This window comes from Strix uralensis, chromosome 15, assembly GCF_047716275.1.
Source record: "Strix uralensis isolate ZFMK-TIS-50842 chromosome 15, bStrUra1, whole genome shotgun sequence".
Classification (NCBI taxonomy): Eukaryota; Metazoa; Chordata; class Aves; order Strigiformes; family Strigidae; genus Strix; species Strix uralensis.
Window position 1 is genome coordinate 73,601 of NC_133986.1, and position 25,811 is coordinate 99,411.

General features: G+C 58.3%; 1 protein-coding gene across 3 annotated transcripts; it reads right to left on the reverse strand.

Moving 5' to 3' along the window:
* Nucleotides 1-19,850: 19,850 nt before the first annotated feature.
* On the reverse strand, nucleotides 19,851-25,121 carry LOC141950197 (uncharacterized). 3 transcript variants are annotated; one of them, XM_074884711.1, is made up of 7 exons: nucleotides 24,755-25,121; nucleotides 23,973-24,325; nucleotides 23,766-23,882; nucleotides 23,009-23,205; nucleotides 22,565-22,746; nucleotides 21,105-21,212; nucleotides 19,851-20,022 (listed from the first exon to the last, which is right to left on the reverse strand). In XM_074884711.1, exons 1-7 carry the CDS (start codon nucleotides 24,786-24,788, stop codon nucleotides 19,862-19,864), a joined length of 1,152 nt encoding a protein of 383 aa, XP_074740812.1. In that variant the 5' UTR covers nucleotides 24,789-25,121; the 3' UTR covers nucleotides 19,851-19,861. The 3 variants fall into 3 exon arrangements, with proteins under 3 accessions (XP_074740812.1, XP_074740814.1, XP_074740813.1); XM_074884713.1 differs by lacking the exons at nucleotides 19,851-20,022; nucleotides 21,105-21,212 and adding an exon at nucleotides 21,244-21,576 and having other exon boundaries at nucleotides 24,755-25,117; XM_074884712.1 differs by lacking the exons at nucleotides 19,851-20,022; nucleotides 21,105-21,212 and having other exon boundaries at nucleotides 21,611-22,713; nucleotides 24,755-25,117.
* Nucleotides 25,122-25,811: the final 690 nt, after the last annotated feature.

Here is a 25,811-nt window from a genome sequence, read left to right on the forward strand (position 1 = left end):
AGGCCGAAAGGGGTGGGAGGCTGAAACGGGGTGGGAGGCCGTAGGGAAGTAGAGGCGGGAGAAATAAGTGGATGCCGAAAGGGGTGGGAGGCTGAAACGGGGTGTGAGTCTGGAGGGAAGGAGAGACCAGAATAAAGTGGAGGCCAGAATGGGGTGGGAGGATCACAAGGGGTGGGAGGCCAGAGGGAAGTAAAGGCCAGAGAAAAAAGTGGAGGCCAAAAAGGGGTGGGAGGCTAAAAAGGGGTGGGAGGTCGGAGAGAAGTAGAGACCAGATAAAAGTGGAGGCCGAAAAGGGGTGGGAGGCCGGAGAGAAGTAGAGGCCAGAAAAAAGTGGAGGCCGAAACAGGGTGGGACGCTGAAACGGGGTGGGAGGCCAGAAGGAAGAAAAGGCCAGAGAAAAAAGTGGAGGCCAAAAGGGGTGGGAGGCTGAAATGGGGTGGGAGGCCGGAGGGAATTAGAGGCCGGTGAAAAGTGGAGGCCGAAAATGGGTGGGAGACGGAAAAGGGGTGGAAGACTGGTGGGAAATAGAGGCCAGAAAAAAGTGCTGGCCAAAATGGGTTGGGAGGCTGAAAAGGGGTGGGAGGCTGGAGGGAAGTAGAGGCCGGATAAAAGTGGAGGCCAAAATGGGGTGGGAGGCCAAAACGGGGTGGGATGCTGAAACGGGGTGGGAGGCCGGATAAAAGCGGAGGCTGAAAAGGGGTGGGAGGCCAGAGGGAAGTAGAGGCCAGAGACAAAAGTGCTGGCCGAAATGGGATGGGACGCTAAAACGGGGTGGGAGGCCAGAAGGAAGAAAAGGCCGGAGAAAAAAGTGGAGGCTGAAAGGGGTGGGAGGCTGAAATGGGGTGGGAGGCCGGAGGGAATTAGAGGCCGGATAAAAGTGGAGCCTGAAAAGGGGTGGGAGACAGAAAAGGGGTGGGAGACTGGTGGGAAGTAGAGGCCAGAAAAAAGTGGAAGCCAAAATGGGGTTTGAGGCTGAAAAGGGGTGGGAGGCCGGAGGGAAGTAGAGGCCAGAAGAAAGTGGAGGCCGAAAAGGGGTGGGAGGCCGAAAGGGGGTGGGAGGCCGGAGGGAAGTAGAGGCCAGAGAAAAAAGTGGTGGCCGAAACGGATGGGACGCTGAAACGGGGTGGGACGGCGAGAAGGAAGAAAAGGCCGGAGAAAAAAGTGGAGGCCAAAAGGGGTGGGAGGCTGGAGGGAATTAGAGGCCAGATAAAAGTGGAGGCCTAAAAGGGGTGGGAGACGGAAAAGGGGTGGAAGACTGGTGGGAAGTAGAGGCCAGAAAAAAGTGCTGGCCAAAATGGGGTTTGAGGCTGAAAAGGGGTGGGAGGCCGGAGGGAAGTAGAGGCCAGAAGAAAGTGGAGGCCGAAAAGGGGTGGGAGTCCGAAAGGGGGTGGGAGGCTGGAGGGAAATAGAGGCCAGAGAAAAAAGTGGTGACCGAAACGGATGGGACGCTGAAACGGGGTGGGAGGCCAGAAGGAAGAAAAGGCTGGAGAAAAAAGTGGAGGCCGAAAGGGGTGGGAGGCTGAAACGGGGTGGGAGGCCGTAGGGAAGTAGAGGCGGGAGAAATAAGTGGATGCCGAAAGGGGTGGGAGGCTGAAACGGGGTGGGAGGCCGAAGGGAAGTAGAGGCCAGATAAAAGTGGAGGCCGAAAAGGGGTGGGAGGCCGAAGAGAAGTAGAGGCCAGAGAAAAAATTGGAGGCCGAAACGGGGTGGGAGGCCGAAAGGGGGTGGGAGGCCGGAGGGAAATAGAGGCCAGAGAAAAAAGTGGTGGCCGAAACGGATGGGACGCTGAAACGGGGTGGGAGGCCAGAAGGAAAAAAAGGCTGGAGAAAAAAGTGGAGGCCGAAAGGGGTGGGAGGCTGAAACGGGGTGGGAGGCCGTAGGGAAGTAGAGGCGGGAGAAATAAGTGGATGCCGAAAGGGGTGGGAGGCTGAAACGGGGTGGGAGGCCGAAGGGAAGTAGAGGCCAGAAAATAGTGGAGGCCAAAAAGTGGTGGGAGGCTAAAACGGGGTGGGAGGCTGGAGGGAAGTAGAGGCCAGATAAAAGTGGAGGCCGAAAAGGGGTGGGAGGCCGAAGAGGGGTGGGAGGCCGGAGAGAAGTAGATGCCAGAGAAAAAAGTGGAGGCCGAAACGGGGTGGGACACTGAAACGGGGTGGGAGGCCGGAGGGAAGTAGAGGCGGGAGAAAATAGTGGAGGCCGAAAAGCGGTGGGAGGCTGAAATGGGGTGGGAGTCTGGAGGGAAGGAGAGACCAGAATAAAGTGGAGGCAGAAATGGGGTGGGAGGATCACAAGGGGTGGGAGGCCGGAGGGAAGTAAAGGACAGAATAAAGTGGAGGCCAAAAAGGGGTGGGAGGCCGAAAGGGGGTGGGAGGTCGGAGCGAAGTAGAGGCCAGAAAAAAGTGGAGGCCGAAAAGGGGTGGGAGTCCGAAACGGGGTGGGAGGCCGGAGAGAAGTAGAGGCCAGAAAAAAGTGGAGGCCGAAAAGGGGTGGGAGGCCGAAAAGGGGTGCGAGGCCGTAGGGAAGTAGACGCCAGAATATAGTGGAGGAAAAAACAGGGTGGGAGGCTGAAGGGAAGTAGAGGCCAGATAAAAGTGGAGGCCGAAAAGGGGTGGGAGGCCAGAGGGAAGTAGAGGCCAGAAACAAAAGTGCTGGCCGAAACGGATGGGATGCTGAAACGGGGTGGGAGGCCAGAAGGAAGAAAAGGCCAGAGAAAAAAGTGGAGGCCAAAAGGGGTGGGAGGCTGAAATGGGGTGGGAGGCCGGAGGGAATTAGAAGCCGGATAAAAGTGGAGGGTGAAAAGGGGTGGGAGACAGAAAAGGGGTGGAAGACTGGTGGGAAATAGAGGCCAGAAAAAAGTGCTGGCCAAAATGGGTTGGGAGGCTGAAAAGGGGTGGGAGGCCGGAGGGAAGTAGAGGCCGGATAAAAGTGGAGGCCAAAATGGGGTGGGAGGCTGAAACGGGGTGGGAGGCCGGATAAAAGCGGAGGCTGAAAAGGGGTAGGAGGCCAGAGGGAAGTAGAGGCCAGAGAAAAAAGTGGTGACCGAAACGGGATGGGACCCTAAAACGGGGTGGGAGGCCAGAACGAAGAAAAGGCCGGAGAAAAAAGTGGAGGCTGAAAGGGGTGGGAAGCTAAAACAGGGTGGAAGGCCGGAGGGAAGTAGAGGCCAGAATATAGTGGAGGACAAAACAGGGTGGGAGGCTGAAGTAGAGGCCAGATAAAAGTGGAGGCCGAAAAGGGGTGGGAGGCCGAAAGGGGGTGGGAGGCCGGAGGGAAATAGAGGCCAGAGAAAAAAGTGGTGGCCGAAACGGATGGGACGCTGAAACGGGGTGGGAGGCCAGAAGGAAGAAAAGGCTGGAGAAAAAAGTGGAGGCCGAAAGGGGTGGGAGGCTGAAACGGGGTGGGAGGCCGTAGGGAAGTAGAGGCGGGAGAAATAAGTGGATGCCGAAAGGGGTGGGAGGCTGAAACGGGGTGGGAGGCCGAAGGGAAGTAGAGGCCAGAAAATAGTGGAGGCCAAAAGTGGTGGGAGGCTGAAACGGGGTGGGAGGCTGGAGGGAAGTAGAGGCCAGATAAAAGTGGAGGCCGAAAAGGGGTGGGAGGCCGAAGAGAAGTAGAGGCCAGAGAAAAAAGTGGAGGCCGAAACGGGGTGGGACACTGAAACGGGGTGGGAGGCCGGAGGGAAGTAGAGGCGGGAGAAAATAGTGGAGGCCGAAAAGCGGTGGGAGGCTGAAATGGGGTGGGAGTCTGGAGGGAAGGAGAGACCAGAATAAAGTGGAGGCAGGAATGGGGTGGGAGGATCACAAGGGGTGGGAGGCCGGAGGGAAGTAAAGGCCAGAATAAAGTGGAGGCCGAAAAGCGGTGGGAGGCCGAAAGGGGGTGGGAGGTCGGAGCGAAGTAGAGGCCAGAAAAAAGTGGAGGCCGAAAAGGGGTGGGAGTCCGAAACGGGGTGGGAGGCCGGAGAGAAGTAGAGGCCAGAAAAAAGTGGAGGCCGAAAAGGGGTGGGAGGCCGAAAAGGGGTGGGAGGCCGGAGGGAAGTAGAGGCCAGAATATAGTGGAGGACAAAACGGGGTGGGAGGCTGAAGGGAAGTAGAGGCCAGATAAAAGTGGAGGCCGAAAAGGGGTGGGAGGCCGGAGGGAAGTAGAGGCCAGAGACAAAAGTGCTGGCCGAAACGGATGGGATGCTGAAACGGGGTGGGAGGCCAGAAGGAAGAAAAGGCCAGAGAAAAAAGTGGAGGCCAAAAGGGGTGGGAGGCTGAAATGGGGTGGGAGGCCGGAGGGAATTAGAGGCCGGATAAAAGTGGAGGCTGAAAAGGGGTGGGAGACGGAAAAGGGGTGGAAGACTGGTGGGAAATAGAGGCCAGAAAAAAATGCTGGCCAAAATGGGGTGGGAGGCTGAAAAGGGGTGGGAGGCCGGAGGGAAGTAGAGGCCGGATAAAAGTGGAGGCCAAAATGGGGTGGGAGGCTGAAACGGGGTGGGAGGCCGGATAAAAGCGGAGGCTGAAAAGGGGTGCGAGGCCAGAGGGAAGTAGAGGCCAGAGAAAAAAGTGACCGAATCAGGATGGGACCCTAAAACGGGGTGGGAGGCCAGAACGAAGAAAAGGCCGGAGAAAAAAGTGGAGGTCGAAACGGATGGGATGCTGAAACGGGGTGGGAGGCCGGAGGGAATTAGAGGCCGGATAAAAGTGGAGGCTGAAAAGGGGTGGGAGATGAAAAAAGGGGTGGAAAACTGGTGGGAAATAGAGGCCAGAAAAAAATGCTGGCCAAAATGGGGTGGGAGGCTGAAAAGGGGTGGGAGGCCGGAGGGAAGTAGAGGCCGGATAAAAGTGGAGGCCAAAATGGGGTGGGAGGCTGAAACGGGGTGGGAGGCCGGATAAAAGCGGAGGCTGAAAAGGGGTGCGAGGCCAGAGGGAAGTAGAGGCCAGAGAAAAAAGTGACCGAATCAGGATGGGACCCTAAAACGGGGTGGGAGGCCAGAACGAAGAAAAGGCCGGAGAAAAAAGTGGAGGCTGAAAAGGGTTGGGAGGCTGAAACGGGGTGGGAGGGTGGTGGGAAGTAGAGGCCAGAAATAAGTGGAGGCCAAAATGGGGTGGGAAGCTAAAACAGGGTGGAAGGCCGGAGGGAAGTAGAGGCCAGAATATAGTGCAGGACAAAACGGGGTGGGAGGCTAAAGGGCAGTAGAGGCCAGATAAAAGTGGAGGCCGAAAAGGGGTGGAGGCCGAAAGGGGGTGGGACGCCGGAGGGAAGTAGAGGCCAGAGACAAAAGTGGTGGCCGAAACAGATGGGACGCTGAAACGGGGTGGGAGGCCAGAAGGAAGAAAAGGCCAGAGAAAAAAGTGGAGGCCAAAAGGGGTGGGAGGCTGAAATGGGGTGGGAGGCCGGAGGGAAGTAGAGGCCGGTGAAAAGTGGAGGCTGAAAAGGGGTGGGAGACGGAAAAGGGGTGGAAGACTGGTGGGAAATAGAGGCCAGAAAAAAGTGCTGGCCAAAATGGGTTGGGAGGCTGAAAAGGGGTGGGAGGCTGGAGGGAAGTAGAGGCCAGATAAAAGTGGAGGCCAAAATGGGGTGGGAGGCCAAAACGGGGTGGGATGCTGAAACGGGGTGGGAGGCTGGATAAAAGCGGAGGCTGAAAAGGGGTGGGAGGCCAGAGGGAAGTAGAGGCCAGAGAAAAAAGTGGTGACCGAAATGGGATGGGACGCTAAAACGGGGTGGGAGGCCAGAAGGAAGAAAAGGCCGGAGAAAAAAGTGGAGGCTGAAAGGGGTGAGAGGCTGAAATGGGGTGGGAGGCCGGAGGGAATTAGAGGCCGGATAAAAGTGGAGCCTGAAAAGGGGTGGGAGACAGAAAAGGGGTGGGAGACTGGTGGGAAGTAGAGGCCAGAAAAAAGTGCTGGCCAAAATGGGGTTTGAGGCTGAAAAGGGGTGGGAGGCCGGAGGGAAGTAGAGGCCAGAAGAAAGTGGAGGCCGAAAAGGGGTGGGAGGCCGAAAGGGGGTGGGAGGCCGGAGGGAAATAGAGGCCAGAGAAAAAAGTGGTGGCCGAAACGGATGGGACGCTGAAACGGGGTGGGAGGCCAGAAGGAAAAAAAGGCTGGAGAAAAAAGTGGAGGCCGAAAGGGGTGGGAGGCTGAAACGGGGTGGGAGGCCGTAGGGAAGTAGAGGCGGGAGAAATAAGTGGATGCCGAAAGGGGTGGGAGGCTGAAACGGGGTGGGAGGCCGAAGGGAAGTAGAGGCCAGAAAATAGTGGAGGCCAAAAAGTGGTGGGAGGCTGAAACGGGGTGGGAGGCTGGAGGGAAGTAGAGGCCAGATAAAAGTGGAGGCCGAAAAGGGGTGGGAGGCCGAAACGGGGTGGGAGGCCGGAGAGAAGTAGATGCCAGAGAAAAAAGTGGAGGCCGAAACGGGGTGGGACACTGAAACGGGGTGGGAGGCCAGAGGGAAGTAGAGGCGGGAGAAAAAAGTGGAGGCCGAAAAGCGGTGGGAGGCTGAAACGGGGTGTGAGTCTGGAGGGAAGGAGAGACCAGAATAAAGTGGAGGCCAGAATGGGGTGGGAGGATCACAAGGGGTGGGAGGCCAGAGGGAAGTAAAGGCCAGAGAAAAAAGTGGAGGCCAAAAAGGGGTGGGAGGCTAAAAAGGGGTGGGAGGTCGGAGAGAAGTAGAGACCAGATAAAAGTGGAGGCCGAAAAGGGGTGGGAGGCCGGAGAGAAGTAGAGGCCAGAAAAAAGTGGAGGCCGAAACAGGGTGGGACGCTGAAACGGGGTGGGAGGCCAGAAGGAAGAAAAGGCCAGAGAAAAAAGTGGAGGCCAAAAGGGGTGGGAGGCTGAAATGGGGTGGGAGGCCGGAGGGAATTAGAGGCCGGTGAAAAGTGGAGGCCGAAAATGGGTGGGAGACGGAAAAGGGGTGGAAGACTGGTGGGAAATAGAGGCCAGAAAAAAGTGCTGGCCAAAATGGGTTGGGAGGCTGAAAAGGGGTGGGAGGCTGGAGGGAAGTAGAGGCCGGATAAAAGTGGAGGCCAAAATGGGGTGGGAGGCCAAAACGGGGTGGGATGCTGAAACGGGGTGGGAGGCCGGATAAAAGCGGAGGCTGAAAAGGGGTGGGAGGCCAGAGGGAAGTAGAGGCCAGAGACAAAAGTGCTGGCCGAAATGGGATGGGACGCTAAAACGGGGTGGGAGGCCAGAAGGAAGAAAAGGCCGGAGAAAAAAGTGGAGGCTGAAAGGGGTGGGAGGCTGAAATGGGGTGGGAGGCCGGAGGGAATTAGAGGCCGGATAAAAGTGGAGCCTGAAAAGGGGTGGGAGACAGAAAAGGGGTGGGAGACTGGTGGGAAGTAGAGGCCAGAAAAAAGTGGAAGCCAAAATGGGGTTTGAGGCTGAAAAGGGGTGGGAGGCCGGAGGGAAGTAGAGGCCAGAAGAAAGTGGAGGCCGAAAAGGGGTGGGAGGCCGAAAGGGGGTGGGAGGCCGGAGGGAAATAGAGGCCAGAGAAAAAAGTGGTGGCCGAAACGGATGGGAGGCTGAAACGGGGTGGGAGGCCAGAAGGAATAAAAGGCCAGAGAAAAAAGTGGAGGGCAAAAGGGGTGGGAGGCTGGAGGGAATTAGAGGCCGGAAAAAAGTGGAGGCTGAAAAGGGGTGGGAGACGGAAAAGGGGTGGAAGACTGGTGGGAAATAGAGGCCAGAAAAAAGTGGAGGCCAAAATGGGGTGGGAGGCTGAAACGGGGTGGGAGGCCAGAGGGAAGTAGAGGCCAGAGAAAAGTGGAGGCCAAAATGGGGTGGGAGGCTGAAACGGGGTGGGAGGCTGGAGGGAATTAGAGGCCAGAAATAGGTGGAGGACAAAATGCGGTGGGAGGATCACAAGGGGTGGGAGGCCAGAGGGAAGTAGAGGCTAGAAAAAAGTGGAGTCCGAAACGGGGTGGGAGGCTGAAACGGGGTGGGACGCCGGAGGGAAGTAGAGGCGGGAGAAAAAAGTGGAGGCCGAAAAGCGGTGGGAGGCTGAAACGGGGTGGGAGTCTGGAGAGAAGGAGAGACCAGAATAAAGTGGAGGCCAAAATGGGGTGGGAGGATCACAAGGGGTGGGAGGCCGGAGGGGAGTAGAGGCCAGAAAATAGTGGAGGCCAAAAAGTGGTGGGAGGCTGAAACGGGGTGGGAGGCTGGAGGGAAGTAGAGGCCAGAATAAAGTGGAGGCCAAAATGGAGTGGGAGGCTGAAAAAGGGTGGGAGTCTGGAGGGAAGGAGAGACCAGAATAAAGTGGAGGCCGAAAAGGGGTACGAGGCCGAAAGGGGGTGGGAGGCCAGAGGGAAGTGGAGGCTGGAAAAAAGTGCTGGCCGAAACGGGCTGGGACGCTGAAACGGGGTGGGAGGCGAGAAGGAAGAAGAGGCCGGAGAAAAAACTGGAGGCTGAAACGGGGTGGGAGGCCGGAGGGAAGTAGAGGCCAGATAAAAGTGGAGGCCGAAAAGGGGTGGGAGGCCGAAAGGGGGTGGGAGGCCAGAGGGAAGTAGAGGCCAGAGAAAAAAGTGGTGGCCGAAACGGATGGGACGCTGAAACGGGGTGGGACGGCAAGAAGGAAGAAAAGGCCGGAGAAAAAATTGGAGGCCAAAAGGGGTGGGACGCTGGAGGGAATTAGAGGCCGGATAAAAGTGGAGGCCGAAAAGGGGTGGGAGACGGAAAAGGGGTGGAAGACTGGTGGGAAGTAGAGGCCAGAAAAAAGTGGAGGCCAAAATGGGGTGGGAGGCCAAAACGGGGTGGGATGCTGAAACGGGGTGGGAGGCCGGATAAAAGCGGAGGCTGAAAAGGGGTGGGAGGCCAGAGGGAAGTAGAGGCCAGAGAAAAAAGTGGTGACCGAAATGGGATGGGACGCTAAAACGGGGTGGGAGGCCAGAAGGAAGAAAAGGCCGGAGAAAAAAGTGGAGGCTGAAAGGGGTGAGAGGCTGAAATGGGGTGGGAGGCCGGAGGGAATTAGAGGCCGGATAAAAGTGGAGCCTGAAAAGGGGTGGGAGACAGAAAAGGGGTGGGAGACTGGTGGGAAGTAGAGGCCAGAAAAAAGTGCTGGCCAAAATGGGGTTTGAGGCTGAAAAGGGGTGGGAGGCCGGAGGGAAGTAGAGGCCAGAAGAAAGTGGAGGCCGAAAAGGGGTGGGAGGCCGAAAGGGGGTGGGAGGCCGGAGGGAAATAGAGGCCAGAGAAAAAAGTGGTGGCCGAAACGGATGGGACGCTGAAACGGGGTGGGAGGCCAGAAGGAAAAAAAGGCTGGAGAAAAAAGTGGAGGCCGAAAGGGGTGGGAGGCTGAAACGGGGTGGGAGGCCGTAGGGAAGTAGAGGCGGGAGAAATAAGTGGATGCCGAAAGGGGTGGGAGGCTGAAACGGGGTGGGAGGCCGAAGGGAAGTAGAGGCCAGAAAATAGTGGAGGCCAAAAAGTGGTGGGAGGCTGAAACGGGGTGGGAGGCTGGAGGGAAGTAGAGGCCAGATAAAAGTGGAGGCCGAAAAGGGGTGGGAGGCCGAAACGGGGTGGGAGGCCGGAGAGAAGTAGATGCCAGAGAAAAAAGTGGAGGCCGAAACGGGGTGGGACACTGAAACGGGGTGGGAGGCCAGAGGGAAGTAGAGGCGGGAGAAAAAAGTGGAGGCCGAAAAGCGGTGGGAGGCTGAAACGGGGTGTGAGTCTGGAGGGAAGGAGAGACCAGAATAAAGTGGAGGCCAGAATGGGGTGGGAGGATCACAAGGGGTGGGAGGCCAGAGGGAAGTAAAGGCCAGAGAAAAAAGTGGAGGCCAAAAAGGGGTGGGAGGCTAAAAAGGGGTGGGAGGTCGGAGAGAAGTAGAGACCAGATAAAAGTGGAGGCCGAAAAGGGGTGGGAGGCCGGAGAGAAGTAGAGGCCAGAAAAAAGTGGAGGCCGAAACAGGGTGGGACGCTGAAACGGGGTGGGAGGCCAGAAGGAAGAAAAGGCCAGAGAAAAAAGTGGAGGCCAAAAGGGGTGGGAGGCTGAAATGGGGTGGGAGGCCGGAGGGAATTAGAGGCCGGTGAAAAGTGGAGGCCGAAAATGGGTGGGAGACGGAAAAGGGGTGGAAGACTGGTGGGAAATAGAGGCCAGAAAAAAGTGCTGGCCAAAATGGGTTGGGAGGCTGAAAAGGGGTGGGAGGCTGGAGGGAAGTAGAGGCCGGATAAAAGTGGAGGCCAAAATGGGGTGGGAGGCCAAAACGGGGTGGGATGCTGAAACGGGGTGGGAGGCCGGATAAAAGCGGAGGCTGAAAAGGGGTGGGAGGCCAGAGGGAAGTAGAGGCCAGAGACAAAAGTGCTGGCCGAAATGGGATGGGACGCTAAAACGGGGTGGGAGGCCAGAAGGAAGAAAAGGCCGGAGAAAAAAGTGGAGGCTGAAAGGGGTGGGAGGCTGAAATGGGGTGGGAGGCCGGAGGGAATTAGAGGCCGGATAAAAGTGGAGCCTGAAAAGGGGTGGGAGACAGAAAAGGGGTGGGAGACTGGTGGGAAGTAGAGGCCAGAAAAAAGTGGAAGCCAAAATGGGGTTTGAGGCTGAAAAGGGGTGGGAGGCCGGAGGGAAGTAGAGGCCAGAAGAAAGTGGAGGCCGAAAAGGGGTGGGAGGCCGAAAGGGGGTGGGAGGCCGGAGGGAAATAGAGGCCAGAGAAAAAAGTGGTGGCCGAAACGGATGGGAGGCTGAAACGGGGTGGGAGGCCAGAAGGAATAAAAGGCCAGAGAAAAAAGTGGAGGGCAAAAGGGGTGGGAGGCTGGAGGGAATTAGAGGCCGGAAAAAAGTGGAGGCTGAAAAGGGGTGGGAGACGGAAAAGGGGTGGAAGACTGGTGGGAAATAGAGGCCAGAAAAAAGTGGAGGCCAAAATGGGGTGGGAGGCTGAAACGGGGTGGGAGGCCAGAGGGAAGTAGAGGCCAGAGAAAAGTGGAGGCCAAAATGGGGTGGGAGGCTGAAACGGGGTGGGAGGCTGGAGGGAATTAGAGGCCAGAAATAGGTGGAGGACAAAATGCGGTGGGAGGATCACAAGGGGTGGGAGGCCAGAGGGAAGTAGAGGCTAGAAAAAAGTGGAGTCCGAAACGGGGTGGGAGGCTGAAACGGGGTGGGACGCCGGAGGGAAGTAGAGGCGGGAGAAAAAAGTGGAGGCCGAAAAGCGGTGGGAGGCTGAAACGGGGTGGGAGTCTGGAGAGAAGGAGAGACCAGAATAAAGTGGAGGCCAAAATGGGGTGGGAGGATCACAAGGGGTGGGAGGCCGGAGGGGAGTAGAGGCCAGAAAATAGTGGAGGCCAAAAAGTGGTGGGAGGCTGAAACGGGGTGGGAGGCTGGAGGGAAGTAGAGGCCAGAATAAAGTGGAGGCCAAAATGGAGTGGGAGGCTGAAAAAGGGTGGGAGTCTGGAGGGAAGGAGAGACCAGAATAAAGTGGAGGCCGAAAAGGGGTACGAGGCCGAAAGGGGGTGGGAGGCCAGAGGGAAGTGGAGGCTGGAAAAAAGTGCTGGCCGAAACGGGCTGGGACGCTGAAACGGGGTGGGAGGCGAGAAGGAAGAAGAGGCCGGAGAAAAAACTGGAGGCTGAAACGGGGTGGGAGGCCGGAGGGAAGTAGAGGCCAGATAAAAGTGGAGGCCGAAAAGGGGTGGGAGGCCGAAAGGGGGTGGGAGGCCAGAGGGAAGTAGAGGCCAGAGAAAAAAGTGGTGGCCGAAACGGATGGGACGCTGAAACGGGGTGGGACGGCGAGAAGGAAGAAAAGGCCGGAGAAAAAATTGGAGGCCAAAAGGGGTGGGACGCTGGAGGGAATTAGAGGCCGGATAAAAGTGGAGGCCGAAAAGGGGTGGGAGACGGAAAAGGGGTGGAAGACTGGTGGGAAGTAGAGGCCAGAAAAAAGTGGAGGCCAAAATGGGGTGGGAGGCCAAAACGGGGTGGGATGCTGAAACGGGGTGGGAGGCCGGATAAAAGCGGAGGCTGAAAAGGGGTGGGAGGCCAGAGGGAAGTAGAGGCCAGAGAAAAAAGTGGTGACCGAAATGGGATGGGACGCTAAAACGGGGTGGGAGGCCAGAAGGAAGAAAAGGCCGGAGAAAAAAGTGGAGGCTGAAAGGGGTGAGAGGCTGAAATGGGGTGGGAGGCCGGAGGGAATTAGAGGCCGGATAAAAGTGGAGCCTGAAAAGGGGTGGGAGACAGAAAAGGGGTGGGAGACTGGTGGGAAGTAGAGGCCAGAAAAAAGTGCTGGCCAAAATGGGGTTTGAGGCTGAAAAGGGGTGGGAGGCCGGAGGGAAGTAGAGGCCAGAAGAAAGTGGAGGCCGAAAAGGGGTGGGAGGCCGAAAGGGGGTGGGAGGCCGGAGGGAAATAGAGGCCAGAGAAAAAAGTGGTGGCCGAAACGGATGGGACGCTGAAACGGGGTGGGAGGCCAGAAGGAAAAAAAGGCTGGAGAAAAAAGTGGAGGCCGAAAGGGGTGGGAGGCTGAAACGGGGTGGGAGGCCGTAGGGAAGTAGAGGCGGGAGAAATAAGTGGATGCCGAAAGGGGTGGGAGGCTGAAACGGGGTGGGAGGCCGAAGGGAAGTAGAGGCCAGAAAATAGTGGAGGCCAAAAAGTGGTGGGAGGCTGAAACGGGGTGGGAGGCTGGAGGGAAGTAGAGGCCAGATAAAAGTGGAGGCCGAAAAGGGGTGGGAGGCCGAAACGGGGTGGGAGGCCGGAGAGAAGTAGATGCCAGAGAAAAAAGTGGAGGCCGAAACGGGGTGGGACACTGAAACGGGGTGGGAGGCCAGAGGGAAGTAGAGGCGGGAGAAAAAAGTGGAGGCCGAAAAGCGGTGGGAGGCTGAAACGGGGTGTGAGTCTGGAGGGAAGGAGAGACCAGAATAAAGTGGAGGCCAGAATGGGGTGGGAGGATCACAAGGGGTGGGAGGCCAGAGGGAAGTAAAGGCCAGAGAAAAAAGTGGAGGCCAAAAAGGGGTGGGAGGCTAAAAAGGGGTGGGAGGTCGGAGAGAAGTAGAGACCAGATAAAAGTGGAGGCCGAAAAGGGGTGGGAGGCCGGAGAGAAGTAGAGGCCAGAAAAAAGTGGAGGCCGAAACAGGGTGGGACGCTGAAACGGGGTGGGAGGCCAGAAGGAAGAAAAGGCCAGAGAAAAAAGTGGAGGCCAAAAGGGGTGGGAGGCTGAAATGGGGTGGGAGGCCGGAGGGAATTAGAGGCCGGTGAAAAGTGGAGGCCGAAAATGGGTGGGAGACGGAAAAGGGGTGGAAGACTGGTGGGAAATAGAGGCCAGAAAAAAGTGCTGGCCAAAATGGGTTGGGAGGCTGAAAAGGGGTGGGAGGCTGGAGGGAAGTAGAGGCCGGATAAAAGTGGAGGCCAAAATGGGGTGGGAGGCCAAAACGGGGTGGGATGCTGAAACGGGGTGGGAGGCCGGATAAAAGCGGAGGCTGAAAAGGGGTGGGAGGCCAGAGGGAAGTAGAGGCCAGAGACAAAAGTGCTGGCCGAAATGGGATGGGACGCTAAAACGGGGTGGGAGGCCAGAAGGAAGAAAAGGCCGGAGAAAAAAGTGGAGGCTGAAAGGGGTGGGAGGCTGAAATGGGGTGGGAGGCCGGAGGGAATTAGAGGCCGGATAAAAGTGGAGCCTGAAAAGGGGTGGGAGACAGAAAAGGGGTGGGAGACTGGTGGGAAGTAGAGGCCAGAAAAAAGTGGAAGCCAAAATGGGGTTTGAGGCTGAAAAGGGGTGGGAGGCCGGAGGGAAGTAGAGGCCAGAAGAAAGTGGAGGCCGAAAAGGGGTGGGAGGCCGAAAGGGGGTGGGAGGCCGGAGGGAAATAGAGGCCAGAGAAAAAAGTGGTGGCCGAAACGGATGGGAGGCTGAAACGGGGTGGGAGGCCAGAAGGAATAAAAGGCCAGAGAAAAAAGTGGAGGGCAAAAGGGGTGGGAGGCTGGAGGGAATTAGAGGCCGGAAAAAAGTGGAGGCTGAAAAGGGGTGGGAGACGGAAAAGGGGTGGAAGACTGGTGGGAAATAGAGGCCAGAAAAAAGTGGAGGCCAAAATGGGGTGGGAGGCTGAAACGGGGTGGGAGGCCAGAGGGAAGTAGAGGCCAGAGAAAAGTGGAGGCCAAAATGGGGTGGGAGGCTGAAACGGGGTGGGAGGCTGGAGGGAATTAGAGGCCAGAAATAGGTGGAGGACAAAATGCGGTGGGAGGATCACAAGGGGTGGGAGGCCAGAGGGAAGTAGAGGCTAGAAAAAAGTGGAGTCCGAAACGGGGTGGGAGGCTGAAACGGGGTGGGACGCCGGAGGGAAGTAGAGGCGGGAGAAAAAAGTGGAGGCCGAAAAGCGGTGGGAGGCTGAAACGGGGTGGGAGTCTGGAGAGAAGGAGAGACCAGAATAAAGTGGAGGCCAAAATGGGGTGGGAGGATCACAAGGGGTGGGAGGCCGGAGGGGAGTAGAGGCCAGAAAATAGTGGAGGCCAAAAAGTGGTGGGAGGCTGAAACGGGGTGGGAGGCTGGAGGGAAGTAGAGGCCAGAATAAAGTGGAGGCCAAAATGGAGTGGGAGGCTGAAAAAGGGTGGGAGTCTGGAGGGAAGGAGAGACCAGAATAAAGTGGAGGCCGAAAAGGGGTACGAGGCCGAAAGGGGGTGGGAGGCCAGAGGGAAGTGGAGGCTGGAAAAAAGTGCTGGCCGAAACGGGCTGGGACGCTGAAACGGGGTGGGAGGCGAGAAGGAAGAAGAGGCCGGAGAAAAAACTGGAGGCTGAAACAGGGTGGGAGGCCGGAGGGAAGTAGAGGCCAGATAAAAGTGGAGGCCGAAAAGGGGTGGGAGGCCGAAAGGGGGTGGGAGGCCAGAGGGAAGTAGAGGCCAGAGAAAAAAGTGGTGGCCGAAACGGATGGGACGCTGAAACGGGGTGGGACGGCGAGAAGGAAGAAAAGGCCGGAGAAAAAATTGGAGGCCAAAAGGGGTGGGACGCTGGAGGGAATTAGAGGCCGGATAAAAGTGGAGGCCGAAAAGGGGTGGGAGACAGAAAAGGGGTGGAAGACTGGTGGGAAGTAGAGGCCAGAAAAAAGTGGAGGCCAAAATGGGGTGGGAGGCTGAAACGGGGTGGGAGGCTGAAACGGGGTGGGAGGCTGGAGGGAATTAGAGGCCAGAAATAGGTGGAGGACAAAATGCGGTGGGAGGATCACAAGGGGTGGGAGGCCAGAGGAAGTAGAGGCTAGAAAAAAGTGGAGTCCGAAACGGGGTGGGAGGCTGAAACGGGGTGGGAGGCTGGAGGGAAGTAGAGGCGGGAGAAAAAAGTGGAGACCGAAAAGCGGTGGGAGGCTGAAACGGGGTGGGAGTCTGGAGAGAAGGAGAGACCAGAATAAAGTGGAGGCCAAAATGGGGTGGGAGGCCGGAGGGAAGTAGAGGCCAGAAAATAGTGGAGGCCAAAATGGGGTGGGAGGCTGAAAAAGGGTGGGAGTCTGGAGGGAAGGAGAGACCAGAATAAAGTGGAGGCCGAAAAGGGGTACGAGGCCGAAAGGGGGTGGGAGGCCAGAGGGAAGTGGAGGCTGGAAAAAAGTGCTGGCCGAAACGGGCTGGGACGCTGAAACGGGGTGGGAGGCGAGAAGGAAGAAGAGGCCGGAGAAAAAACTGGAGGCTGAAACGGGGTGGGAGGCCGGAGGGAAGTAGAGGCCAGATAAAAGTGGAGGCCGAAAAGGGGTGGGAGGCCGAAAGGGGGTGGGAGGCCGGAGGGAAGTAGAGGCCAGAGAAAAAAGTGGTGGCCGAAACGGATGGGACGCTGAAACGGGGTGGGACGGCGAAAAGGAAGAAAAGGCCGGAGAAAAAAGTGGAGGCCAAAAGGGGTGGGAGGCTGGAGGGAATTAGAGGCCAGATAAAAGTGGAGGCCGAAAAGGGGTGGGAGACGGAAAAGGGGTGGAAGACTGGTGGGAAGTAGAGGCCAGAAAAAAGTGGAGGCCAAAATGGATGGGGGAGGCTGAAAAGAGGTGGGAGGCCAGAGGGAAGTAGAGGCCAGAAAAAAGTGGAGGCCAAAATGGGGTGGGAGGCTGAAACGGGGTGGGAGGCTGAAACGGGGTGGGAGGCTGGAGGGAAGTAGAGGCCAGAAATAGGTGGAGGACAAAATGCGGTGGGAGGATCACAAGGGGTGGGAGGCCAGAGGGAAGTAGAGGCTAGAAAAAAGTGGAGTCCGAAACGGGGTGGGAGGCTGAAACGGCGTGGGAGGCCGGAGGGAAGTAGAGGCGGGAGAAAAAAGTGGAGACCGAAAAGCGGTGGGAGGCTGAAACCGGGTGGGAGTCTGGAGAGAAGGAGAGACCAGAATAAAGTGGAGGCCAAAATGGGGTGGGAGGATCACAAGGGGTGGGAGGCCGGAGGGAAGTAGAGGCCAGAAAATAGTGGAGGCCAAAATGGGGTGGGAGGCTGAAAAGGGGTGGGAGGCCAGAGGGAAGTAGAGGCCAGAAAAAAGTGGAGGCCAAAATGGGGTGGGAGGCTGAACGGGTTGGGAGGCCGGAGGGAATTAGAGGCTGTTTAAAAGTGGAGGCGAAATGGGGTGGGAGACTGAAATGGGGTGGGAGGCCAGAGGGAAGTAGAGGCGGGAGAAATAAGTGGAGGCCGAAAAGCGAAGGGGAGGCTGAAACGGGGTGGGAGTCTGGAGAGAAGGAGAGACCAGAATAAAGTGGAGGCCAAAATGGGATAGGACTATCACAAGGGGTGGGAGGCCGAAGGGAAGTAGAGGCCAGAAAATAGTGGAGGCCAAAAAGTGGTGGGAGGCTGGAGGGAAGTGGAGGCCAGAAAAAAGTGGAGACCAAAATGGGGTGGGGGGCTGAAAAGGGGTGGGAGGCCGGAAGGAAGAAAAGGCCAGAGAAAAAAGTGGAGGCCGAAAGGGGTGGGAGGCTGAAGGGTTGGGAGGCCGGAGGGAATTAGAGGCTGTTTAAAAGTGGAGGTGAAATGGGATGGGAGGCCACAGGGAAGTAGAGGCCAGAAAAAAGTGGAGGCCAAAATGGAGTGGGAGGCTGAAAAAGGGTGGGAGTCTGGAGGGAAGGAGAGACCAGAATAAAGTGGAGGCCGAAAAGGGGTACGAGGCCGAAAGGGGGTGGGAGGCCAGAGGGAAGTAGAGGCTGGAAAAAAGTGCTGGCCGAAACGGGCTGGGACGCTGAAACGGGGTGGGAGGCGAGAAGGAAGAAGAGGCCGGAGAAAAAACTGGAGGCTGAAACGGGGTGGGAGGCCGGAGGGAAGTAGAGGCCAGATAAAAGTGGAGGCCGAAAAGGGGTGGGAGGCCGAAAGGGGGTGGGAGGCCGGAGGGAAGTAGAGGCTGGAAAAAAGTGGTGGCCGAAACGGGCTGGGACGCTGAAACGGGGTGGGAGGCGAGAAGGAAGAAGAGGCCGGAGAAAAAAGTGGAGGCTGAAAAGACGTGGGAGGCTGAAATGGGGTGGGAGTCCGGAGAGAGGTAGAGTCCAGATAAAAGTGGAGGCCAAAATGGGGTGGGGGGCTGAAAAGGGGTGGGAGGCTGGAGGGAGTAGAGGCCAGAAAAAAGTGGAGGCCAAAACGGGGTGGGAGGCTGAAACGGGCTGGGAGGCCACAGGGAAGTAGAGGCCAGAAAAAAGTGGAGGCCGAAAAGGGGTCGGAGGCCGAAAAGGGGTGGGAGGCCAGATGGAAGTAGAGGCCGGAAAAAAGTGGTGGCCAAAATGGGGTGGGAGGCCGGAGGAATGTAGAGGCCAGAAAAAAGTGGAGGTGAAATGGGGTGGGAGGCTGAAACAGGGTGGTAGGCCGGAGGGAAGGAGAGGTCAGAACAAAGTGGAGGCCAAAATGGGGTGGGAGGCTGAAATGGGGTGGGAGGCCGGAGGGAAGTAGAGGGCGGAATAAAGTGGAGGCCAAAATGGGGTGGGAGGCTGGAGGGAAGTAGAGGCCAGAAAAAAGCGGAGGACAAAACAGTATGCTAGGACTAGAAGTGGTGGGCAAAAAGTCCGGCAAATAGCCAAACACCTGAGCCCTGCTTACAGGGAGGTCACCTGGCACAAAGCCGGCCAGGGCACCAAAGGTCCTGGTGACACCCTTGCGCGACCGCAGCCCCGGTGACAGGGAGGTCCCGTTGCCCAGAGTGTCCTTCTCTTGCCTCCACTTGTTGCCCAGACTTCCTCCACTCCTACCCCCACTCTTACCTTTGCAGGTCCTTTCGCACACGGTGTTTGTCTCTTCCTTTTTCTCCACCACCAGCTGCTGCAAGGCCAGGACACCGCCATCGGGTCTGAGAGGGACGCCGGCCCCGGACAGAGCTTGCCACAGCACCACCCGAATCCTGGCTGCCCTCCCACCCGCAACTCCCTATACCCTAACACCCCCCAACCCCCTCCCACCAAAAAACCTCACGGATCAGCTTTTCTCATCCAATCGGTGCTCCGGGGCTGCCATGCGTGCAGTCCCAGCTGGCACTGGAGCTGGGCTCAGAGTCAGGCACTCTGGACAAATGGGAGCTGGGCACACAAAGCGGTGGCCAAAGAAGCTGCACCCCTGCTTACAGGAGGCTCGAGCCGCTGCCAGCACTGCAGAGTGCCCGGGCCTGCAGGTCACTGGCCAGCCCCAGACCTACAGGGCAGCCCCAGACTTATAGGGTAGCCCCTGCTGGCTGCCTACAGCAGCCTGCCCAGCCCTCATTACAGGGCAGCCGAGCGGCTCCTGGGGACAGAGGGCTCCACGGCTCATGGCACTCGCCCCGAGTACAGGGCGGGCACGCTGGCAGGTCGCCAGCCAGGACAGGCGGCCACCCAGGCAGAGACCCGGGCCCTGACTACAGGCGGGTCGCACGTTGGCCGTGCTACGGCCACGCAGCATCGCTCTGTCCTTGGAAAGGAGGGTCAAGCCGGGACTCGCCCTCCGCTCGCGGGCTCAGAGGGGACCGACCTCCTGTTGCTGCACAGAGCCCTTCTTTCCCTCCTGGGAAGTTTAAGCTAAGTACGCTGCAGTGATTTCAACAGGGGCCTAAACGAGAAGCTCATTCACTTGCTCACTCGCACCGACGCAGACACAGGCAGGCACACACACACAGACACACACAGGGACAAACAAAACTTCCCAGAAGAGAGAGCGAGCTCTGCGCAGCCAGTGTCTGGGGAGCCATCCCTTCCCACGAGCAGGAGAGCAGAGCCCCAGACCTGTCCCCCAGGATGCACGGAGGCCACAGGGACTCAACGTGCCACGGGGCTTCACAGGTGGCCAAGGGACAAATGCCGTGACACGCCCCGACTCCAGGGGGCCACGCTGGCCAGGCTGCCAGCAGCCAGAAAACCGCCAGGGCCGGGGACACAGCCCTCCCCTGCTTACAGGGTGGGCGTGGGGTCTGGAGAGCCCCACTTCCCTCTCAGCACGGAGACAGCGCCGCTCACTCTCCTGACAGGGCCACCCTTCTCTCCAGGCAGCCAAACCGTGGGGCAAGGTGGCAAAAGGCCAGAGACCCAAGACCTGCTTACAGGAAGGTCACCCAGTGCAGTGCCGGCCAGGGCACCAAAGGTGCCAGCAATGGTCTTGTGTGACCGCAGCCCTGGTAGCGGGGAAGCCCCTTTGCCCAGAGCTCCCTTCTCTTGCCCCACTCCTCCCTTCAGCTTGCCAATCCTCACGATGCCTCGTCTTTCTTCTCCAGGAGCTGCTGCTCGGAAGGAGGGTGCAGTCAGGCAGCAGCTCCCCCACCCGGAGCACAGAGGGAAGCCGGCCCCCGGAGGGAGGTCCCCACAGCACTCCGTGCCCCCCCCCCATACCCACCCCCCACCCCCGGCCAAAAAAAACCTCAGAGATTGGCTTTTCTCACCTAGTTGGTGTTTCAGTGCTTCCTGCAGGGACAACTGTGATGGGCACTCATCTGCTCCAGGCTCCTGGCTGCATCCAGCGGGGCCTTGGACCCTCCTCAGCCCCTGAGGCGACGGCGCTCCCCCCCCCAGGCAGCTCCAGTCCACCCCCACCCTGCCCCGCGGCGACGGCGCTCCCCTTCCCCTCAGGTGGCCGCTCCGCCCCTCACAGTGGCACTTTGCCCAGAGTGCCCTTTTCTTTCCTCCACTTGTTGCCCAGACTTCCTCCGCTCCTCCTGCCGCTCTCTCTTGCCTTGCGGATCCTTCCGCACGCGATGTTTGTCTCTTCTTTCTTCTCCACCACCAGCTGTTGCAAGGGTAGAAGGACGCCGTTGGGTCTGAGAGGGACGCCGTTGGGTCTGAGAGGGACGGCGGCCCGTGGACAGAGCTCATCACAGCACCACCCCAATCCCGGCCGCGCCGCCGCCACCCCCCCCCCGAAAAAACCTCACAGATCAGCTTTTCCCACCCAGTTGGTGCTCCAGTGCTTCCCGCAGGGACAACTGCAACGGGCACTCATCTGCTCTGGGCTCCTGGCTGCGTCTGGCAGAGCTGGACCCGCCCCCTTCCCCTGAGGCGGCCGCTCCGCCCCTCACAGCAACTTTCCTGCCCTTCCCTCTTCCCACAGGCAGGTCCCGCCCCCTTCCCCTCAGGCGGCCGCTCCGCCCCTCAGCGACTTTCCCGCCCTTCGCCCTTCCCACAGGCAGGTCCCACCCCCTTCCCCTCAGGCCGCTCTGCCCCTCACAGCCACTTTCCCGCCCTTCACCCTTCCCACAGGCAGGTCCCACCCCCTTCCCCTCAGGCGGCCGCTCCACCCCTCACAGCCACTTTCCCGCCCTTTGCCCTTCCCACAGGCAGGTCCCGCCCCCTTCCCCTCAGGCGGCCGCTCCGCCCATCAGCGACTTTCCCGCCCTTCACCCTTCCCACAGGCAGGTCCCGCCCCCTTCCCCTCAGGCGGCCGCTCCGCCCCTCACAGCCACTTTCCCGCCCTTTGCCCTTCCCACAGGCAGGTCCCGCCCCCTTCCCCTCAGGCAGCCGCTCCACCCCTCACAGCCACTTTCCCGCCCTTTGCTCTTCCCACAGGCAGGTCCCGCCCCCTTCCCCTCAGGCGGCCACTCCGCCCCTCACAGCGACTTTCCCGCCCTTCGCCCTTCCCACAGGCAGGTCCCGCCCCCTTCCCCTCAGGCGGCTGCTCCGCCCCTCACAGCCACTTTCCCGCCCTTCCCTCTTCCCACAGGCAGGTCCCGCCCCCTTCCCCTCAGGCAGCCGCTCCGCCCCTCACAGCCACTTTCCCGCCCTTCGCCCTTCCCACAGGCAGGTCCTGCCCCCTTCCCCTCAGGCGGCCGCTCTGCCCCCCACAGCCACTTTCCCGCCCTCACAATCTATTACCTGGGCTACAGTACTTCATTTCTTGTGGCTCTTCTGAGATGTAAGCAGTATGCGTCAGGCATCTTTTTAGAGCCAAGGCACCTTCACACACACCAATAGCGAGCAAAACTCCCGGAGATGAGAAATTTAGAGCAATGCAGGTTAAGGAGACAAGAGAGAACATTATTACACAGCCACGACTGTTGCGAGTGCAGTGGAAATCATATGTCAAAGAGTGAGCCAAAGTCAGACAAGTAGCATAATGACAGCTGGGAAAAGCCCTGCAAAAGACACCGAGGACGAGATGATTGCTTTATCTCCCCAGATCGGTGTGTAGCTCGGGGGAATGTGGGTGGAATCACACCTAGCACCAAGCAGCCCAACAAGGAGGAGCGGGGAGGGGTAAGAATTGCACCACCACAATCCACCCCGTGACTAAAGTCAATTTATCTTGTCCAGAGAGTGGCGGTGTGGTTGCCTCTTGCCTCTATGCCTATAAACAGATGATGCCATAATCCAATTATAACTGAAGGCAAGTTTGTGTTTTATTAGCTTCTATTAAAAAAAAAATATTTTAGGGAAGTATACACACAGGGATACTTTTGTAACTGAGTGATCTGTTTAACCATCCTCCAAACCTTAATATACAATACTATTAGAAGTAGTAAACATAATAAAGTTAGAATTAGGAAAATCAGACCGAGTCCTGTTGGTGGTGGTGACCGTCCAAATAAGCTTTCCCACCATCTATGTTCTTCAAGGAAAGAAAAGAGAACTGTCTCGGGGCGGGGGGGGGGGCGGGGGGGGGGCAGCGGGGGGAAGACTTATTTACTTGTAGAAAACTGCTTAGACAACTTATTTACTTACTTCTAGCAAGTTATAGTATTACTTATAGTATTTTTTAATATTGCTAACAATCCTGCTTGCCCAGACTATTCTGTGGAATTTTACCAAGGACTACTGTGTTCATCAAAACAAAGCAGTTTACTGTGAAAATCTACCAAGAACTGCAGTGTTCAGCAAAATATCATGGCTTTGTCTTTGAGGATCAGGTGTGCTCTAACTAGTTGGGCCTCGGCAATGAGTAAAGATAGCCATATACGGATGGTAGAAGTTTCATCGCTTCCCTTAAATAAGATAGCATGATTAAACCCGCTGAAAAACATTTTTGTTGTTCAAGAAATTGGCTAAGAGAATCTGCGCATGCTCCGGGGAAAAAACAAGGTGAGAAAGACTACGAGCCTTCCTCCCAAAGACCCCGAAGACGCCCCCCAGGAGGCAATGCGCAGGTGCAAAGATAACATAAACTGCTGACACCAGCCTCTAGAACTAACCCAGCCTTATTCATGCATATGTATGTTTGTGTTATGTAATCCAGTGAATATGTGTTTCCACACTCTGTAAGTTTTTGGTAAAATGTGCTGTTGATGTGCAAGCTTTGTGGAGAAATCCCCTCGCACCCCGGCCAGAGTAAAACATACCTGCTTTATAACTCCATTTCGAGTTGTAGAGTCTTTTTCCGCAAATCAAAGGCCACTGCAGATCCATTGCAAGCAGCAGCGAAAACGACAGTACAGCGAGGCCTGTGCTGGTCGTTATCAGCATCCCGTGGTGCTGACAGCTGCAGTCTCTGTTGTGGCATAACTTCGTCAGCCAGAGCTTTCTGGGGGGAGGCAGAGTAAAGTCCACGACGCCCACGGCTCCCGCAATGCCGACACAGCAGCTGAGGTACTGGCACCCATGGGCACACCGCCCCCCAGCCCGGGGCAGTCCCTTGCCAGCTCTAACCCCCCACTTTCCTGCCTCCCTCCACCCTGCAAGAGCATTTCAGACACCCTCTCAGACTGTCCCTTCAAACCACCCAACCACGCAACCCACTGAGCACGACCACTGAGCCCTAAAAGCCCTGACCACTGCAAAATTACCTTCTCCTCTTCTTCAGGAGCGCTGCAGCCGGAGTAAAGCAGCAGGCGCTCGGGATGGCCTTGAAGCCTGGGGCAACTTTCTCACGCCTGTGGTAGCTCATGGCCCTGGATGTGACAGCTGTGACTCCAGAACTGCAGAACGGTTTGAGGTGGGAAGGGAACTCTTGCAGGTCATCTGGTCCAACCACGCCCTGGAACTAAAAAGTAGCCACGTCAAACAAAAGAGGGGACAATTTAAAAAGACAGAGAGGGCATTAAGGAAAGAGAAGAACTCATTAAAAAGACATTGAAGGGAAAAAGAACATTTTAAAAGCAACAGGCATTGGTGAAATAAAGGAAAAAAATGATCACACAGGGACACCGAACTAGAACAGAGGTACAGAAAAGAAAATTTAAAAAGCGACGGCCCTAAGGAAACACGAAATAGCGACAGCAAACTAAAAGACGTAGAATGAAAATTTAAAAAGCGACGGCACTAAGCACAGAGACAGAAGATGAAAAAAAGGAGGGAGAGGCAGGACAAAAGCGCAGAGAGAAATGAGAAAAGGGAGCAGTAGGACAAGAGAGAGAAAGTGAGAAAGGAAGGACGGAGGAGCAGGACAGAAGAATAAAGGAGAGGTATAGGAAAGGTCGGGGGGGGGGGGGGGGGGGGCGCAGAAATAACAGCAGCATGGAAAAGAGAGAGGTCCAGGAGAGGGGCAGGAAGGGACCAGGACGCACAAGATGGGTGACAGGGCCCCGAAGGCCCAGGACTCACCGCAGCTCTCGCTCTCGGCACTGCCGGGAGAATTTGACGGGTCAGATGCTTCTTTCTCCTTCCTTCCTCCTGCCCCTCTTCTTCTTCTGAAAATCCAGTCGCCTGGCTGTCCTCCCCCTCAAAGAATACGCGGGTGTCTCTCACCTCTTACAAGACCAGGCTTCCGACACACGCAGCCTCACTCACTCGCACACTACGCGGCCGTACCGCGCTTGGGGTGACGCACACAGACCCTGGGTGCACGCTGGCGGCCTGTCCTGCTGCGGACTGTGAAGAGGGCTCCTTCCTCACCCAGAGAGGCAGGCTCTCTCTTCCTGCACTGGGAGGTGGGTGCTGCCCACATAGCCTTGATTTTCTCGTTCTTTCCCTTTCTCTGGCCTCTCCAGCTTCAGCAGCTCCTGGCCACGGTCCACAGCCAGGAAGGGCTCCGCCTGTCCCTTTTTGCCCCCGTGCTGTGAGAAGCACAAGGCCAGGCAGAGACACCCCACACAAACCCGAGGTGGGTGCAGTGAACAACATCCCCAGGACAGGAACAGACCAGCGCGGCCTCAGCACGGTCTCTGGAAGAGGGAAAGAAGCAGCACTGACCATTACTACCTTAGATCGCCCCCGGCCGGAGTCCCACCTTCCACAGGGGCTTCTGCAGATGCACCGAGGGCCAGCCTGCTGCCCTCACCACAGGGCTTGGCGGTGGCCTGGGGCTACGGGACAGGCTTCAGAGCAGGTGCTGGAGCTCGAGGCAGCTGCACCGGGTGAGCGGAGCCAGAGCCGGCTCAGGGGGAGCTCTGGCGAGTTGCGGAGACGCCCGGCAACTGCCCCTCTTCCCCTCTACCAGCTCTCGGGGAACTGCCCGGGGCTGCCCCGGTCCGCCTCACCTCCAGCGGAACGGGACCCTGCCGCAGCGGCGGAGTGAAGCTTCCCGTCCCGCCCCCGCCAGGCGGCCGGCGGGCAGCAGACACCCCCGCCCCACCACTCCCCTCGGCCCTCACCCGCCGCCAGCAATCTCGCCCCTCCAGCCGCCATATTGCAGTGGCAGCACCGGGGCTCCACTGCGCATGCGCACTGCCGGGCCACGGGCACACCGGTCCTGGGGGAGCCGCGGGCAGCCCGCGGGAAACCGCACGAGCCCGCCACAAAACCGCCCCTCGCGCTGCGCCGCGGGGCCGCGCCGGTAGCGAGGACTGTGCCGTGCCGCGCGCCCCCGGCAGCGACGCAGCTGCCGGGCAACAGAGTGCGCGAAAACTACAGCTCCCGCCGAGCCCCGGGGCACAACATGGCCGACCGGAAGCCCCGCTCACGTGACTACAGCACCCCCGACACACACCGCCACAGGCGGCCGTCCCGCCTTTCTGACCCTGCGGGGACACCGTCCTTCCCACCCCCACCCCACCCCACACCCCCCCCCCGTCGCCCACGCACCCGGAAGCCCGGCCGAGCGCGGCCCCGCGCGGCTCCGGGAAGCGCCGCTGCCGCCCGGCCCCGACCCGGAGCGGCTTCTGCCGCCGGTCCCGCCGCACCGCGCGGCTCCCCCCGTCGCGGCTTTTCCCGGCAGCCACCAGGCGAACGACCGCGCGGCCCCGCTCCCCTTCTCTCTGCTGCTCCCTCGGCTCGCACCGGCTCCTCCTCCAGCACCGCCCCGGACAGGGAGGGGCCTCTGCCCGCAGCCTCACTGCCCGCCCCGGGGGCTCCTCCAGCCCGGCCCACGCTCCCCCCCCCCCCCCCCCCCCGCGGTAACTGTAGCGACCAGCACCGGGATTAACCGCGGCCGCTGGCAAGTGCAAAGCGCTTGGTAGCAATTCCCCCCCGAGACGCTTACCCTATTGTAAACAACGCAAGGCTCACACCGTTCTTTTCTAGGTTTTTTGTCTCCAAAGCGGCATACACTGAATTAAGCAACAAGTTCCAATCATCAAGAACTGACGCTCAATACCATCTAACGGAAGCACTCATAAACTTCCGAAGACTTCAATCTCCAACTCTGATGTCCATCCTTAGCACAGGTTAAATTCTCTGTACAAACATGTTAATACGGCTATTCTCCCCACA